Below are 18,261 nucleotides of genomic sequence, written 5' to 3'. Positions count from 1 at the left end.
CCCTGATTGGTTGGGTAACAGGTTCTGTTTAACACTGATTGGTTGGTAAGAGGTGCTGTGTGGTGTTTCAGGCCTGACTCTGCATCGACAGTGGACAGCGACAGTGGGAGCACTAGCAATGATGACAAGAGAGCCAGAAGTGAGCTGAGCTCTCCTACTGACAGACAGCCTGAGACCTACAACAGGTCAGTAGTTAGATCGCCAGAGACCTACAACAGGTCAGTAGTTAGATCGCCAGAGACCTACAACAGGTCAGTAGTTAGATCGCCAGAGACCTACAACAGGTCAGTAGTTAAATCGCCAGAGACCTACAACAGGTCAGTAGTTAGATCGCCAGAGACCTACAACAGGTCAGTAGTTAGATCGCCAGAGACCTACAACAGGTCAGTAGTTAGATCGCCAGAGACCTACAACAGTTCAGTAGTTAACGCACAACAGACCACCACAGACCTATAAATTGCACAAAGCTAACAAACTAAGCTAGCGGTTTGTGGAGTGTATTGATTTAGTCAAGCTCTAATCTTAGCTAACGGTCTATATTGTACGTCTCTCCACAGCAGCCACCGCAGGAAGCGGACCGACATTTTCCGTCGCCCCATCGGTCGCTCTAAAGACCATGGTAACGGGAGTGTGTTGGAGAGGAACTCGCCGCCCGTCACTGGTCACTTCAGCCCGCGGGAGCTCCTTCTGGGGCGGGGCACCGGCTTAACCCCGCCACTCGACAGCCCCGAGCGTCGTCGCCGTTCCACTGCCGCGGTAACGGTTACCGTGAGCCGCCACGATTTGCTGCGTCGGCCTGAAGACACGCCCATCCGGCGCTCCAGCAGCGGGCAGCACGGCTTCAGCTCCAGAACCCTGGACCCAGACACGCTGGCACAGGTACACTCTCTCACACGCACATACTTTCACACACACACAAGTACATACAGTAATTATACACACATCAAACTATACTTCATCTTATATTTTCTCTCTGCCACTCCCTCTTTCCTCCACCCCGCCTCGTTCCCCTCTCTCTGTAGGACATAGAGGAGAGTGTGAGTGTGGCTCTGGGGCAGCTGAGGCAGTTGGAGCGTGGGGGCTGCAGACCGGCTCCTGACGTGGTCCTGGACACTCTGGAGCAGGTTAAGAACAGCCCAATCAAAGCCTGCTCCTCCGAGTCTCCCAGCCCCCACAGCACCCCCTCCACCCCAGGGACTCCTGGTACCCCTAGTCCCCTCAGCCCTCTGAGCCCCCTCATTCCGCTCCCTGGCCCCCCTCCCGCACCCATCCGATCCACCAACCCCTCCCCCGACACCCTGGGCTCCTTCAAGCCCGTAGTGGGGGCTCCGCTCCGTATGGGAGCTCCGCTTCGCCCCCCAGCCCTGAGGCCCAAACCCCTGGTGCCGCCCAAGAGCAACACCCCTCCTCTGCCCCCACTGCTGGACAAGTCCTGCACCATGTGATGAGCCAAACCAGGCCAACCCGGGCCAAAATAAAGAGTAGGAGAACAGGGTACCTGCTTACTGTTTAGAAACCTGAACAAGGGTAGAACAGATCTGAAACTAAAAAGGTTTTATGTAGTAATACAAAATAATATATGATCTATGATATGCCATGATATTTATGTGTGTCGTCAGGTTGGTGTGTACTCTCTTCTTGGTGTGTAGGAGTTAACGTTCTCCATGTATCAAAGCATTTATCAAAGGGTAGCTATGTAAAATGAGACTGCTGAATGGGAGAAGTACAAGCTAAAGAAAGCAGAAACCCTATCCTGTAAACGAGATGTAGTCACAGATGTGTGGGAGGTGTAGTTCTCCTCCAGTGAAATGTAGTTTCAGTGATGTGAACGTCGACTATGTAATGACAAAAGGCTCCTCAGCTAATGAAGGTCTGTCACCAAAAGGCTGCTGTGTTCTTCGTGTATTTCGATTGGCTGCTGCATCGACGAGCGATTTTCGTTGGCGAAGCGAAAGAAAGGGACAATGCGGAGTGAAGATGTGCCTGATGGGTAAAGGGAGGCTCACAGAGTGGAAACATAAGGGCGGATGTCTGTGTGATCTTTTTTTTAAAAATTATTTTCTATTTCACTTGGTTCCGCTGCTAAGCTCACTAATGCCTCAACCGAAGCCTCTCGAGGCATCGGTGACAAAACTCACATTCTATTTAACCAATGTTCAGCTATTTAATGAATGTTCCAGTATTTAACGACTGTTCAGCTCTCTATTGAATGTTCAGTGGGCAATAATGTCACAGGGCCCGGCAGCGGCGTTAACCCTCACTACTAGAAAACAGCCTTCTCGTGTTCAACCGATACACACAGGCCAGGGGAAATAGTTTGGAGGTACAGTAGGTTAGGAGTTTGTAGTGTACGTTTCCCTCAGCCTGTGTGTGTGTGATTTCTTTCCCATTACCCTGTTTGTCTGTGTGTTTCTCCTCTGCCTGCCCTCGTTCTGTTCCTTTGTAAGTGCGATGGTGGATAAAATGATGGATTGTTCATGTCTGCCTTTAGTAACAGAACATGTGCAGGACAGGGGTGTTGGCGTGTGTGGGAATATGGTATATCTGGTTGTGTTACACTGAAGTCACTAAATAACCTTAAGTTCACAGTAAGCAAACAGGCTTGGGCTTTTTGAGTGTAAATGCCCAAAATACACTAGAACAGCAGCACACTGAATGTGTCCTCTTTACTGTGGGAACTGTTGTGTGTTTGAGTAGTACTGGGGATGTGTGTCTTGAAGAATGGGCTATGGGTGTGCATCGGTTAGTGTGTGTCAATGTGAAAGTGCCTTTTTTTTTTTTTTTACCCTTGTCTTTGTGGGGAGTTTAATCCACTCACACATGTCCTGAATGGAGAGCAGCAGCACTTAGAATGAAATAATCAGTGTTTAGTAGAAGACTGAATTATGAATCCTAGAGTTAATCTATTGTGACATTGCACTTTGATGTATAGGAAAAATCGTGTACTTGGCATGTAGCATTATAACATGTGAACAGGTGCATTTTAAGGGACGTTGGTTTCTCTCTGAATGTGTCTGATAATTAAAGGAAATGGTTTAGTCTGTTGCTGTATCTGAAACTCCTGAGCTTCCTAAAGACAAGCTCTTATACCCAAGTGGATAGTGTTGATGTTGTATTTATATTATAAATAAAAGGGAAGAAATTAACAAGTGCGTTTTGGTTAGTCGAGCCGTCATTATTGCCTCGTTTATCACCTGCGGAGTGTGAGTGGGGTGAGAAAAGGGGATGGGTCGTGCGACAGTTGGCTGTCTGAACACTCACTAATGTCCGTCTTCAGTAGCTTCCCGAAACATGTGAAAGCACCTCTTACACACAAGTCATGATGCTTTATTTCTACAGTCGTCTCAACTTTATTCGGGAATTAAACAGCAAAATAAGTACAACGACATACAGTGAAACCAAATTAAGCACTTCTGTTAAAAACAGTAAACAAACAAAATGTTAAAAGTAGACATAAATTAAGCAAAAGATTTTTCCGTACATAGCATCATTATATCCCTGACAGGGATAGGAAGTTGGCGATCCTGTGTTGGAATAGAAACGGGTCAAAGAAACAGGTCAAACGTCTCAATAGAGTAGTTCACTGTGAGAAGGCCACACTGCGTCTAATAGTCAGTGACGCACATCTTTGGTCTGGAACTGATTTGGCAAAACAAACTAAAGGATTCAAAGCACGATGCTCAACAGAACCAACAGTTGGACCTCGGATTCAAGCCATTCTCTGAATTAAAACAATACTGAGGTTCTAATTATATTTTAAATCTCAAGTAGTAAAGCAAAAGGTCCTGGCCACCCATTTGTAAGAAGCTAAAACCAATCAATATATAGCAACAATGTTACTCAAGAAGCTTTCGTAATGATTAGACAACTTTGTCCATCCTGTCTGTCTACGGAACTGGAACAATCCCTCGTCTCTCTGTTATAACAATACATACCACTCTGCCCCTTTATGGGGACAGTCAGTTTACGATGTGTGTGCGTGTAGTATATGAAGTAGGACATCTCTCTCTCAGCCCTTGGAGCCAGGTTTGAGGGTGCTGAATGGTTTGGAGTTCCTCAGCGAGCCAGAGATCTCCTGCAGGAAGGCGGTGATGTGCGAGTCCTTCTCGGACTTCCTGCCATCGAAGATGACCACCAGGGTGAAGTGTGATTCTGGTCGGGTCAGGTAGTAAGTGCTCTGGACTTTGTCGTCGTAAAAGTGTACCACCTTGTCTAGCGTGTTGAGCTCCGCTTCGCGGTCGCCCATCATCATGATGACGTTGGGCCAGTGAGTGAGTGGCCGCTCGCCCCCGGGAAGGGACACCACGGCGGGGAACTGCTCCACACCCTTGGGCGCCTCGCGGTACGAGTGCGGGTGGTGGTAGCCGTGGCCCTGGAAGCTGTCCAAGCCGCGGTTGTCGAACACCAGCGACACGTTGTTGGCATCGTGTTTGCGGATAAACGAACAGATCTTGCCGTGGTAATCGGGCGCCGTGCGTGCTGTCAGGGCCTTCATGTCTGCGGACACCGTCTGCCTGCTCAGCGCCTCATGGAAGTAGAAGCTGAATTTGGCCAGGAGCGCCCCCTGGAGGCGCTGCAGCCACACGTACAGGTGGGGTGGCTGCACGGCCTTCTGGGACTGGCCTCCAAACAGGTGCTTGCGGGTCTCCCTCTGGCGCTGGAAGAGCTGTCCCCAGGCAGTGAGCTTAGAGCTAGCCCCATGCAGGCTGAGCAGGGCGGGCAGGAAGTGCCACTCTGACACCTGGGCCTGGCAGCGCAGGAGCTGTGTCACCACATCCACCTCTGTCTGGAAGCCCCCCTCCAAGCGGCCCAGGATGGGGTGGTGGAACCTGGGAGGAGATGGAGGGGTCATTGGAGAGAAAGCTATATCTAATATAAGGGAGAAATGCTGGTGGTGTCAGATGGTAGCCTTAACTGATCACACTCCACTACGAATCAATCGTGTTCACTATTCTGTAAGACCAATTATCCTAATGATAAATAGCCTCATTAGCACTAATGCTGATTAATATACTGTAAGAGATGGACTGTGGCCGTAGAACAGCATTGGATGTCTCAGGTGTTCTGTGCTGCTAAGAGTGTGTGTGGGACTGGGTGTGGAGGTTCTGGCCCTGATTAGCAGTTAATATCCTGTGTATTCTCAGTGCTAATTACGTTTCCTGGCAGTGTCGACTGCTGTGCGAGAAAGTCACCTTCAACCCTGACTGCACAACCACCCATGTGTGCCAGATTGTGACTCGCTGCAGTGTGAACTGCGACTCCACCGCACAGTGGGCTTTTCTGTGTTGGGCTTGCTTTGGTTCCGGCTGAGCTAAATTTTACATCTGCTGATTTCAGCAGAAATCTCACCCCCCCCTCCCTCCCCTGTCGTGCTCGCCCACCACCCGCACCTCCCTCCCTCCCCATACTCTCGTTTCTGCAATTTCTCAGCCACTCACACACTATTACAGCCTGCACACACAGCTGATCTTACACACATGACACGTCCCACCCACCTGGAGCTGTATTTCTGCAGCACTGCCTCGAGGGTGGTGACCAGCTCCTCTGAGTTGATGTTCTTCTGGCTGCCCAGCGCGTGCATCTTCTCGTACAGGTCAGCCATCTCCATGCGGGCCTGGGTGAAGTGGCACAGCTGCTCCGACAGGTGAGACAGCAGGTCCTCAAGGTAGGGTGCGGAGCCTGGCTGGGCGTGGCGCCCCATGGTCACCACCTTCCTCAGCGCGTTGAACAGGGAGGTGTAGATGGTGCGGATGGAGTCCTTGCGGCTGAAGAACGACTGGCCGCCTGCAAGAGTGGGTTATGATCCTGATTAACATATTGGAGCAACGTAGAGAAAACAGTCCATGTTGGGGAGCTATAACCTAACGTAGCTGACGTTTTAAAGTCCCAACAACCGTATTTTCAGGGGAAATGGAAATTGGGTTCAATACTGTAAACATCCACTTCCAGCCGACCCCTCAGTGTGGGGCAGACGTGATGTGCTGTCTTCAGTGGGGTTTATCGCGGTTGGCATCTAACGTTATGGTGCATTACCGCCACCCTCATGCTAGATCTCATCCTCTCTCTTTCCTTCTGATTCTGCCCACACTGTAGCAATAGATGCTCAACTGTCTCTGTTTCCTGGCAATAATCACACTTTCCTATCACATTTAAATAATTTTTCAACCGGCTGTGTCCCACCCTTAATCTTGTAAAAAAATAGCACCCTCTCTTCTGTTCCTTCCTGCCATCCTCCCCTTCCAGACTTTCATCTCTACTTCAAATAAATGTCTGCCCTTGGTATCTCTATTCCACTGTTCCTGCCATCTCTGCACCATCACTGTCCATATCAGGCTTTTTGACTCTGCCTTGCTCATTGAAACTACAACATGCCCACGACTAAGTGCATGTTTAGCCAGTACATCAACTGCCTCGTTCCCCTCCACCCGCACATGGGCTGGGACCCAAGTAAATCTTACCTCTATAACCATCGGTCTAATCCTGCCATGGGTTTGCAGTACCTCAAAGCAGGTATTGCCTGCTACGTGAGCTAAAGGACTGAAAACTCAACACAATGAATCAAAGCAAATAACTATTCTGGCTGGCTTGACTTCCTCCACCCACTTCAAGGCCAACAGTATGCCCATCAGCTCCGCCGTATACACAGCCAGATGATCTGTAATACGTTTCCTGACTGCCACCCCACAGTCCTGCACTACAAATGCTGACCCAGCACATCCTGTCCTTGAATCTTTTGAACCATCTGTGTAAATGGCCACAAAATCCTGATACACAGTATCCAGATGTCTATTAAACAAATCAGATGGATCAACACCCTATCTTTCTGTTGTCTCGTCAACACTTCTAGATCAACTAGGCAGGAGTAGCCATGGTGGACTTACTGGAATAGCTACCATTGGACTAAACTCCCATACAGTCCCATCTCCTTCACCTGGGTATTACCCACCCACCCAAAGCTCATGTTCTGTCCTCACTCATGTTTCTAGCATGCATGTGGAATCCGTTTCGCAGGATGAGACACCCCATGTCCCTGTAGGTTGACCCAATAACTCCGTGCCAGCTACTGTCTCCTAATCTGCAATGGCATATCCCCCATCTCCACCTGTAGTGCAGCCACTGGGGAGGTCCGAAATGCCCTGCTACATATTCTGAGTCTTTGCCCCTGCATGACATCTAGCCTTTCCAATGAGGTCCTGGCTTCCAAACCATATGCTCTACTGCCACAGTCTACTACAGATCGTATCAATGCAACATAAAGTACCATTCAAAAGTTTGGATACACCTACTCATTTAAGGGTTTTTCTTTATTTTGACTTTTCTACATTGTAGAATAGCGAAGAGATCAAAACTATGAAATAACACATATGGAATCATGCAGTAACCAAAAACGTGAAAAAAAAAATCCAAATATATTTTATATTTGAGATCCTTCAAAGTAGCCACCCTTTGCCTTGACAGCTTTGCACACTTGGCATTCTCTCAACCAGCTTCATGAGGTAGTCACCTGGAATGCATTTCAATTAACAGGTGTACCTTGTTAATTTGTGGAATTTCTTTCCTTCTTAATGCATTTGAGCCAATCAGTTGTGTTGTGGAATTTCTTTCCTTCTTAATGCATTTGAGCCAATCAGTTGTGTTGTAACAAGATATGGGCGGTAGACAGAAGATAGCCCTATTTGGTAAAATACCAAGTCCATATTATGGCAAGAACAGCTCAAATAAGCAAAGAGAAATGACAGTCCATCATTACTTTAAGACATGAAGGTCAGTCAATTCCGAAAATTTCAAGAACTTTTAAAGTTTATTCAAGTGCAGTTGCAAAAACCATCAAGCACTATAATGAAACTGGCTCTCATGAGGACCGCCACAGGAAAGGAACACCCAGAGTTACCTCTGATGCAGAGGATAAGTTCATTACAGTTATCAGCCTCAGAAATTGCAGCCCAAATAAATGCTTCAGAGTTCAAGTAACAGACAACATCAACTTTTCAGAGGAGGCTACGTAAATCAGGCCTTCATGGTCGAATTGCTGCAAAGAAACCACTACTCAAGGACACCAATGAGAAGAGACTTGCTTGGGCCAAGAAACACGAGCAATGGACATTAGACTGGTGGAAATCTGTCCTTTGGTCTGATGAGTCCAAATTCGAGATTCTTGGTTCCACTCGCCGTGTCTTTGTTAGATGTAGACTAGTTCAACGGATGATCTCCCCATGTGTGTGTGGTTCCCACCGTGAAGCATGGAGGAGGTGTGATGGTGCTTTGCTGGTGACACTGTCAGTGATTTATTTAGAATTCAAGGCACACTTAACCAGCATGGCTACCACAGCATTCTGCAGCGATACGCCATCCCATCTGGTTTGGGCTTAGTGGGACCATCATTTATTTTTCAACAGGACAATGACCCAACACACCTCCAGGCTGTGTAAGGGCCATTTGACCAAGAAGGAGAGTGATGGAGTGCTGCATCAGATGACCTGGCCTCCACAATCACCCAACCTCAACCCAATTAAGATGGTTTGAGATAAGTTGGACCGCAGTGCTCAGCATATGTGAGAACTCCTTCAAGACTGTTGGAAAATCATTCCAGGTGAAGCTAGTTGAGAGAATGCCAAGAGTGTGCAAAGCTGTCATCAAGGCAAAGGATGGCTTCTTTGAAGAGTAAAATACATTTTGATTTGTTTAACTTTTTGTTACTACATGATTCCATGTGTTATTTCATAGTTGTGATGTCTTCACTATTATTCTACAATGTAGAAAATAGTAAAAATAAAGAAAAACCCTTGAATGAGTTTGACTGTTACTGTACATGGTCCTCAATGAGGAACACCCAGCCCCCCACTCCTTCCCCATCAGACAGCGCATCACATTTAGCACCTTCTTACACTTTCCCACCACTATCAATGAGTTCTGCCCAGGTCAGGCTAGTGTCAAAGTACACCCCAAGGAACTGAAAGGACCCCACCCTCTCCAAATTTCTTCCATATAACCTCAAGCATATATCATCTCCCACCTGGTAAAGAACACAGAGAACCTGAATCCCCACATTAATGCCCACTGCCCTACCTCATCAATTGCTTCCTGTACCTTCCTGACTATGTATGGCACATTTCTTCCCCTCTTCCATAAGGCCCCATAATCTGCAAATAATGACCTCCCTGGCCATACCTGCGAGTAAACATCAGTGACTATGATTGAGAACAACAGAGGTCTTAATCACGCTCCCCTGCGGTTATCCACCATTTAGCTGCCTGATAGACTTCCCTACCCAGATAGACCTTCCAAACAGGAAGTCCTTTATCCAGTTGTACGTTCTTCCTCCTACCCCCATAATATCAATGTGATGTGCTGCTGAATACATAAGTCATAAAAATGTGGGTTTGTATCGCCACCTGCTGTTAGAAACCTACACTTCAACTTTCTATTATGGAACGTGACTTTCTCGTCTGGATAATAACATCATGGTGATACTAGTCCCACTTGTGATAGGTTACATTAATTGCCCTGAGGGGTGTCATTTTGCCACACCAATGAGTTTCGAGGTGCAACAAAAATGGCATTTTCTGTCAGTGCGTGATTACATGGGGTGCTTCTTACCCAGTTTTTGTCCCAGGAACGTCATGTTATGATAGGTCTTCTCCGCTGCGGCAAGGTGTGCGAAGGCGGCGAGGAGAGCGGCCCAGATGGCCCCTGCGCTCTTGCTGCTGTCCTTCTCTTTCTCCACATAATCCTTCGCCCGGTCGAACGAGAACATTCCGAGCTGCGTGAAGAAACTCTCCAGAATCGCCCGCTCACGAGGCACCGGCCGCAGTTCCTCCTCACGCGGAGCCTCCATCATGCTTTAGGACAGCTAATACAGCAAGTTAACTTGTGAATAGAACATTTATTGCCGTACTAAACTGGTCGCATACTAGCTCGATACTACTGCTATCATGCTAGCTACAGATCTAGGTAAAACAATTTAGCAACACCTCTCTCGGCCCAAACTGAATTTGTCAGAATGTATTGTTCATCTAGCACTGGCATAGAACAAACGAGATGTATAAAACATTATGCGTTAAATAAAATATTTTATACCAATTTAACTAGCTATTCCGTAGACGCCATCTTGGTTTCAATGCGCATCACAACACTACGGCAAAGCAGAAGTGTCTGGTGGGACCGTGGGAAGCGTTGCAATCTGAACGTCTAGCGTCCTCTTCTGACTTGGAGTGGTTAAAAAAACACAGATACAGAAATACACTTGAATGGAAATATGAAAATAAATAGTTTAATTCCATCATTTTCGTTGGATAGAGCTGTGTTAATATTTAAGTACTTACCAAGTTGTAGTGCGTGTCATGCCACTCCTTTGCCATGAGAACGAAAAACCATATTTATTTACCTTAGAAGACCTGCAAACGAACACTCAATGTGACTTAATTTGTCTGTTAAAGTATCCTTGAACACCCTTCAGATTTTCTGGGGTGAGTGTTAGCAGAATTTGACGTCAAACATCAACGACTGTTTTCAATACTCTAGAAAAATATTCCTCTGCTAAAACTTGACACCGCACATTTTTGCCACACAGCAAGAAGAAGAAGGTTAGGGTTAGGTAAGGGTTATTGTTAAGGTTAACAAGGGTACTGGATAGCACTAAGCACATCATCTCTCACACTGTTAATCATTCACAGATGGATGAAATAATCCGTGACCACAGACCCAAAGAGAGAGGGAAAAATTACACCACAAGGACCAATATTTTTTATCAATAGTATAATATCGGGGGAAAATCTAATTCATGTGTGGCTTATTGGTAACACATTATTGAAAATAGAATGCTTGATATTTAGAACACTTTCCACTTTTATCCACAACGGGGCGACAATCGCCATTGCATTTCTGTGAGGCTCTGAGTTGAACGCGATCGCCCCTGCGTTGAGAAAGTAGAGCTAGCACTGCCAATCTGTTGCTGGTTTTCTGCTTCCGCCTTCTCATCCGCAAGTGAGAGACACCAACAATGTCTAGTTACTCCAGAGTAATTAATCATGCCACCAGTATATTATGCAGCAACAAAGGTTCCCTGGCCTTCCAGCAATTGCACAGGAAAGTATTCCAGCGTGTTGAAATAACTGAGGACGACTTTTGGTACATTGTAAAGAAGTGTTCTCGGTTTGTTGTGGTGCGGAACCGAGAGAGAACGGACGAATGGGGAACTGACTGTGTGATTGTCGCCAAAACGTCGCTGCGACTATGCAAAAATTACACTAAACAAGATTGCAGAGATTGCCAGGACCTTCACCTTTGCAAATATTTTGTTTATGGAAACTGTAGATTTGGGAAAGGCAGGTAAGAGAAACCTCGACCGCGGTGAGTAATTTTAAAAGGTAGAGTGGCTAGCTAGCAGCAGCATAGATGAGATAGCTATCACGCCCCTTTTATTCTGTATTGATCAATTTGGACAAATAACACCTGCATCCTCTAGTCTAGTACACTAATGTGTGTAAAGTAGTGGTAGCACATTTATTATTATCATCAGAATTGCCTATGGTTCCTTAAATTCCTTGATTTGGAACAAGGCATATCATGATACTAAGTTTTCAGTAGCCTACACAAAAGCAAAATTATGCTTGTTGTCTTTATGGTACATTCCTGTCTGTTTACCTACTCCACTCCGGTCTGTCTGTGTGTGCTGTTCTCTCTGTAGGAAGCAGTGCAAGTTCTCGCATGACGTGCGTTCGGAGCATAACTACACCCTCCTGAGGGAGTGCACTCTGCATGAGCTGCACGAGGATGACTTGTTCCTTTTACTGCTGCAGAATGATCCCGCCCTGCTGCCAGAGGTAACACACAGACACAGAAACAAACACACACAGAGAATATACAGCACAGGCAGCTCCACTACTGACTAGAGCCCCACTACACACCTGGATGGAGCCTTACCAAGGCCTGGCGGTCTCCATTAAGAAATGAGCCAGTTCCAATCCCTAGCATCTCTCCCTACGCCCCTGTAGACTTTCATATACACTTTCTCCCATAGATTAATACAGTGGAAACGCAATGCTGTGTCTCATGCTCTCTTTGTATGTGAATTTGTCTCTCTTGATCCATGAAGTCTTTCTCCCTTAAGTAAAATGTGGGATGTTTCTGCATTACAGGTTTCTGCCCTAAGGGAGTATAGCAGTGTTCTGAGTGCTCTTTGTGTACGAGCTCATGGGTAGAAGGCGTAGACCTCCTCAATCTTTCTCTCTTTTTCTTTCATTCTTTTTCTCTCTTACTCATTCTATCTCCCCAAAGAGGGAAGGACAGGAGTAGCTTACATCCTGGCATTCCAGGGAAGGGAATTCTGGATGAGTTTATAGGCAGGTTCAGTGAGAAGTGAATCCTGCACACTGATTGGACGATACCTCGCCGAACCAGATGCACCTGTAATCTGATTGGACAACTATATGGAGGCCTCGGAGCCACAAACAAGTTTCTCAACCAAAAAAAAGGGAAAAAACGTGTTCAGTTTTCCAAGAGTAATGTTGGCTCATCCAGTCTAAACAAATATCACAGTAAATTGATGAAAATGTTTAAAAGACCAAAAAAAAACAAAAAAACACTACAAATACCACCACGTCCAGCCTAAAGCCCAATGTCGGAGAAGAGTGATCTGAGATGAAGACACCTTGGACCTGTGGGACTTCTTGTGTGCAAAAAAAAAAAAAAAAGAGCAAATAAAGATTTTTATATTTTTTTTAAGAATACAAAAAAAGGAAATATAAAAACTTACGCTGTTGATGTGGGTTTGTCCCCGGGAAGTATTCGTTACCCAAAGAGGTAAAGTAGAACTTCTTGGTGTGCGAGGTTAGATCATTTTGACGATGACCATGTATTCTAAAGGCAACTGCTTGGCCCAGCCCCTCTGGTTGGCTATGTGTGACTGCCTTGCCACAATGATTGTCTCTGACATTGTTGCTGTGTGTTCCTGACATCAGGTGTGCTCTCACTACAACAAGGCCTCCGGGCCCCACGGCGCATGTACCTTCAGGGATGGCTGCACCAAGGTGCACATGTGCATGCACTTTGTGCAGGACGACTGCATGTTCGGGCCTAAGTGCAAGAGGCAGCACGTCATCGACCAGCATGGCCGTCGCATGCTGGAGGAGAGGGGCCTCAGCGGTGACATCATCAACGACCTGCCTTTCGTTTACCAGAACCTCCACCGCCTCAACACACCCACTACTCCCTACAATGCTAAAGGTATGGAATCCCTCACCTGGAGTGTGTGTGTTATTTTGGCTTGATCTGCAGTATTTATGCAACTGAGCTGTTCTCTTGGCCTGATCTGCAGTATGTGTATAATCTCTCTGTATATGTGGGTATCAGAGCGTGTAGGTGAGCTGGTCTCCAGGCCTGTGATCAAGAAAGAGGACAGGAAGGAGATTTGTCTGCATTTCATACGCAGGAACTGTAGATTCCAGGGTGAGCTCTCTTCTACTTGATGTTATGTTTTTATGTATTTTTGCCTGTTCAAATCAAGTTTTATTTGTCACATGTGCAGAATGCAACAGGTGTAGACCTTACCCTGAAATGCTTACTTTACAAGCCGTTAACCAACAATGCAGTTCATGAAATGCAGTTAAGAAAACATTTACTAAATAAACTAAAGTCAAAAATGAAATAAAAAGTAACACAGAATTACATAATAATAATAATAATAAAAATAAGGAGGAGGCTATATACAGATGGTACCGAGTCAATGTGCGTGGGTACAGGTTAGTCGAGGTTAGTTGTACATGTACAGTACCAGTCAAAAGTTTGGACACCTACTCATTCCAGGGTTTTTCTTTATTTTGACTATTTTCTACATTGTAGAATAATAGTGAAGACATAAAAACTATGAAATAACACATATAGAATCATGTAGTAACCAAAAAGTGTTAAACAAATCAAAATATATTTTATATTTGAGATTGTTCAAAGTAGCCACCGTTTGCCTTGATGACAACTTTGCACACTCTTGGCATTCCTTCAACCGCCTTCATGAGGTAGTCACCTGGAATGCATTTCAATTAACAGGTGTGCCTTGTTAATTTGTGGAATTTCTTTCCTTCTTAATGTGTTTGAGCCAATCAGATGTGTTGTGACAAGGTAGGGGTGGTATACAGAAGATAGCCCTATTTGGTAAAACACCAAGTCCATATTATGGCAAGAACAGCTCAAATAAGCAAAGAGAAACGACAGTCCATCATTACTTTGACATGAAGGTCAGTTAATCCGGAAACTGTCAAGAACTTTGAAAGTTTCAAGGCGGTCGCAAAACCCATCAAGCGCTATGATGAAACTGGCTCTCATGAGGGCCGCCACAGGAAAGAAACACCCAGAGTTACTTCTGCTGCAGAGGTTAAGTTCATTAGAGTTAACTGCACCTCAGATTGCAGCCCAAATAAATGCTTCACAGAGTTCAAGTAGCAGACACATCTCAACATCAACTGTTCAGAGGAGACTGCGTGAATCAGTCCTTCATGGTTGAATTGCTGCAAAGAAACCACTACTAAAGGACACCAATGAGAAGAGGAGACTTGCTTGGTCCAATAAACACGAGCAATGGACATTAGACCGGTGGAAAGCTGTCCTTTGGTCTGATGAGTCCAAATTCAAGATTTTTTGTTCCAACCGCAATGTCTTAGTGAGACGCAGAGTAGGTGAATGGATGATCTCTGCGTGTGTGGTTCCCACCGTGAAGCATGGAGTAGGAGGTGTGGGGGTGCTTTGCTGGTGACACTTCAAAACTGTTGGAAAAGCATTCCTCGTGAAGCTGGTTGAGAGAATGCAAAGTGTGCAAAGCTGTCAAGGCAAAGGGTGGCTACTTTGAAGAATCTAAAATATATTTTGATTTTATTTAACACTTTTTTTTTTGGTTACTACATGATTCCATATGTGTTATTTCATAGTTTTGATGTCTTCACTATTATTCTAATAAACACCGAGTAGCAGCAGTGTAAAAACAAAGGGTGGGGGGAGGTCAATGTAAATAGTCCGGGTGGGCATTTGATTAATTGTTCAGCAGTCTTATAGCTTGGGTGTGGAAGCTGTTAAGGAGCCTTTTGGACCTAGACTTGATGCTCCGCTGTTGGTATATTTCTATGGTTTTGGTATGTTTGGATGTGGTTCTCGCATGCTTGTTTGTGTAATGCATTTGTGTGCCCAGACCAGTGTCTCTGTGTGCATTTTAACCTGCCCTATAAGTGGGAGGTGTTTGATGGGAACGACTGGATACACCTGCATCACACTGAGGACATCGAGAGAGCCTTCTGTGATCCCCGGAACACACACAGGTCAGGGTTCACCACTGTCCACTAAAGTTGAAAGTGGACTCTTATGCTCCTTTTCAAACCAATATGTTTTCCCGCCAACTTTAGCATCCCGCTAACTTTTATTTCCGCGAACCGACCTAGTCATGATTGCGGTAAAGTTCTGCCTATGGCTTAGTATGAAATGTAGCTGTAATGCTGAGGCGGCATTGGCACGCACTATGCTCTTAAAGGAAAATTCCACTCAAAATACTGTCTGTATTTTTGTATTTTGAAAGTTATATATCTTGAAAACTTGATTTCTGACATGCAAAACATTTTGGGACTATATCAACAATGGACCAATGATGGTTGCTAGGCAGCGCCCTTACTACTTTCTTCCTGGCAGTTCTAAACTTTGCGAGGCATGTCACTTCACCCATCTCTTCGCATAACCCACTACATTAACTGTTTTCTTAACCACAACTGCATGGATCTATAAATAATTACTTTGGGAGTAAATATCACTGAATGATGAACATATTGGAATAAAGTAGGCTAATGCAATTGAAGGCATCAAATTGTTGCTTACTGAAACTCCGAAAGTCATCAAATTGTTATACTACATTTGAAGCATAGCCTACCCGTGTGTAGTGAACTATTTCAGCACCGTTTTGCGCAGCTTTGAGACAAGCGTGGGGACTCTTGATAAATCAATCAATGTCAGATTTTTATTTTCACTGAATCTCCGTTTAAATATTGGTTACGCTACAATTAGGCTGTGGAAATGTTAGCTAAATTGAGGTGAGTGCTGCTCGTGATCATCTTGTCTAGTTGGCTCATTTATTAGCACAGATCAGAACATTTTGCCAGTATGTGAAGTAGCTAAACAAGTGGATTATTTTGCTCTTGCAGTCATTTAGTATCCTTGTCCTACCTGACCAAAATATTGTGACTTGTCTTAATCGGTGTGATTTTCTGTAGGCTATATTTGGCTAATGCTCATAAAATAAAAAATCGTCCTCCCTCATCTTAAACGGCATCGACCGCCACCGACGTCCACCCACATCGGCCCACATGTACTCTCTCTTAAACTTGCAGGCATGTGCACAGGATATATAAAAGGCTTATCCAAGCAAGAATGTGGTAAAAATTGGACTGTATGAATTGGGTTCTAAAAAACATTTGCAGATATTTTTTTTTTTACAGGCAACATACCGTAAAGTCTGACTGTAAAATGAAAATAATCCATGAACATCTCTCTCTCGCTCTCTCAGTCCAGGATCTCGGCCAGTAGACTTCCTAACGATGACACAGGAGTCGGACCCCGTGCGGCGCCTCTCCACGGTTTCCTCGGTAACAAAGCCGGCTCACTACATCCTGACCACTGAGTGGCTGTGGTACTACAAGGGCGACCACGAGAACTGGATTGAGTTTGGAAGACCTGTGAGTCTGGAGGGAAAATGGGAGGCAATGAGTTTTGCCGTTGACATTTGAGATATGGTTGTGAGGATTCTGTGATGTTAAGTAGTGGTGCTGTTGTGGTTGAGTTACGGTTTAAGAGCATTCGGTATTGATAAGAGCTTGGATTCAATGCCAGGCGCTCTATAGAGCAGCTCATTACTCTTGAGTTTTAATTTAGCATGAGCCGACATGCGCAGCGTTTCCCGTTAATTCTATCTCCGGCGAACGTCGGGAAATTAGCATTAAAAGTTGCATTGTCGGCTGTCCAGTGTGCTACTCTATAAAATGCCTTGGATTGAATCCCGGCCTAAGTATGTGGTGGTGTTGCGGTTGTCTTGCGGTCAGGACGATAAACAGCGTATGACATCCCTCTCGTCCCGGGAGCTGGAGGAAGCGTACCTGGCAGACGGATCTGCTGAGGTCACCATTATGAAAGGTCACCGCAGCTACTACCTCAGTTTTCAAGGTAAAGCTCTTAGTACATCCCCAACATACACCTGCACTGAAATAGTTGAAATAAACCCGATCAATATGTTTATATCAAAACATACAGTGACCAGGACGAGGTGTCATTCATCTTTGGTCTCTCCTCCTCTTTTTTTTTGTACCCTTCCTTTCTCTTCCCTACCCTCATCGCCTCTGCCCCTCTCCTCATCAACTTGTCCTCCACTTTCAAACCTTCCTGCAGACATGTACCAGCGGAACCCCAAACACAACACCAAGAGGAGGGTGCGCCGCCGACCACGCTTCATCTCTATCATGGAAGTGGAGAACAAGACTGCACTGTAGAGAGAGAGAAGGGTGAGAGAGAGAGAAAATAAAGAGGAGAAATAAATGGGCAGATCTGTTCCTCTCTGAATGAATGGAGTACCTTTACTCTGGATCTGGTGAGTGGGGATAAATTGGACTGGCTGACAGTCACCCTAATACAACACGGTATGTAAGTCACTCAATACCACAGGGATGACTACCTGGCACAGCCATGAAGAGCCAGCAACAGGAAATCACAATGTGTTGCTAATTTCAAATAATGTTACTGATATAATATGCATTTTGTTTGCAATTACTTTTTATTTTGCTCATTGGAAAACCGGGTGCCCTCAGATGGTGTCTGTTTTTACGTTTCCTGTAATCAAGTATCAATACCTAAATACAACTCGTCTTTTATGTACAAACTGTCTGACTGTAGACAAATGAGGAAGTATTTGAATTTTTCTGTACATTTTAGCATTTTGAATACCTATCACGTTTTGAGTTAATCGAAGTCTAGTATATAACTATTTCCTAGCATGCATCTCTATATTTATGTAAAGATAAAGATGTGATAATAAAACTATAGACTGGTCTGGCATGTTTATTTGTGGAATAGTTTTTCTACATGTCTATTTTCTGTTATTCAAGACCATACTCAGACTCATTTTCATGTCTCCCCATATTTAACATAATTATTTACACAGAAGCCTTATTATGAACATCATTTGGCCCAAATATTCTACATGAAAACCATATAGATCAGCGTTTCTTAAAGTATGGGTCGCGA

The 18,261-nt window shown here is 45.1% G+C and overlaps 3 protein-coding genes across 3 annotated transcripts in view; 2 read left to right on the top strand and 1 right to left on the bottom strand.

Annotated features, from left to right (window-relative positions):
• Nucleotides 1–3,152, top strand: part of LOC115198692 (SLIT-ROBO Rho GTPase-activating protein 1-like) — a 29,915-nt gene extending 26,763 nt beyond the window's left edge. The window contains exons 21-23 of the mRNA XM_029760850.1: nt 72–185; nt 558–879; nt 1,023–3,152. Of these exons, the coding sequence (XP_029616710.1) occupies nt 72–185; nt 558–879; nt 1,023–1,445 (859 nt within the window). The 3' untranslated portion in view covers nt 1,446–3,152. The remainder of the gene's footprint in view (nt 1–71; nt 186–557; nt 880–1,022) is intronic.
• Nucleotides 3,153–3,326: 174 nt separating this feature from the next.
• Nucleotides 3,327–10,391, bottom strand: LOC115198693 (KICSTOR complex protein C12orf66 homolog). The gene is made up of 5 exons (XM_029760851.1): nt 10,323–10,391; nt 10,078–10,205; nt 9,598–9,850; nt 5,496–5,784; nt 3,327–4,829 (listed from the first exon to the last, which is right to left on the bottom strand). The coding sequence occupies exons 3-5, from the start codon at nt 9,836–9,838 to the stop codon at nt 4,010–4,012; spliced, it is 1,350 nt and encodes a 449-aa protein (XP_029616711.1). The 5' UTR covers nt 9,839–9,850; nt 10,078–10,205; nt 10,323–10,391; the 3' UTR covers nt 3,327–4,009.
• A 514-nt stretch (nt 10,392–10,905) lies between these two features.
• Nucleotides 10,906–18,070, top strand: LOC115198694 (protein mono-ADP-ribosyltransferase PARP12). The gene is made up of 8 exons (XM_029760852.1): nt 10,906–11,328; nt 11,687–11,822; nt 12,960–13,224; nt 13,351–13,446; nt 15,176–15,302; nt 16,535–16,703; nt 17,067–17,187; nt 17,410–18,070. The coding sequence occupies exons 1-8, from the start codon at nt 11,000–11,002 to the stop codon at nt 17,508–17,510; spliced, it is 1,344 nt and encodes a 447-aa protein (XP_029616712.1). The 5' UTR covers nt 10,906–10,999; the 3' UTR covers nt 17,511–18,070.
• Nucleotides 18,071–18,261: the final 191 nt, after the last annotated feature.

Source organism: Salmo trutta, chromosome 8 (genome assembly GCF_901001165.1).
Source record: "Salmo trutta chromosome 8, fSalTru1.1, whole genome shotgun sequence".
Lineage (NCBI taxonomy): Eukaryota > Metazoa > Chordata > Actinopteri > Salmoniformes > Salmonidae > Salmo > Salmo trutta.
This window is presented reverse-complemented; position numbering and strand designations above follow the sequence as displayed.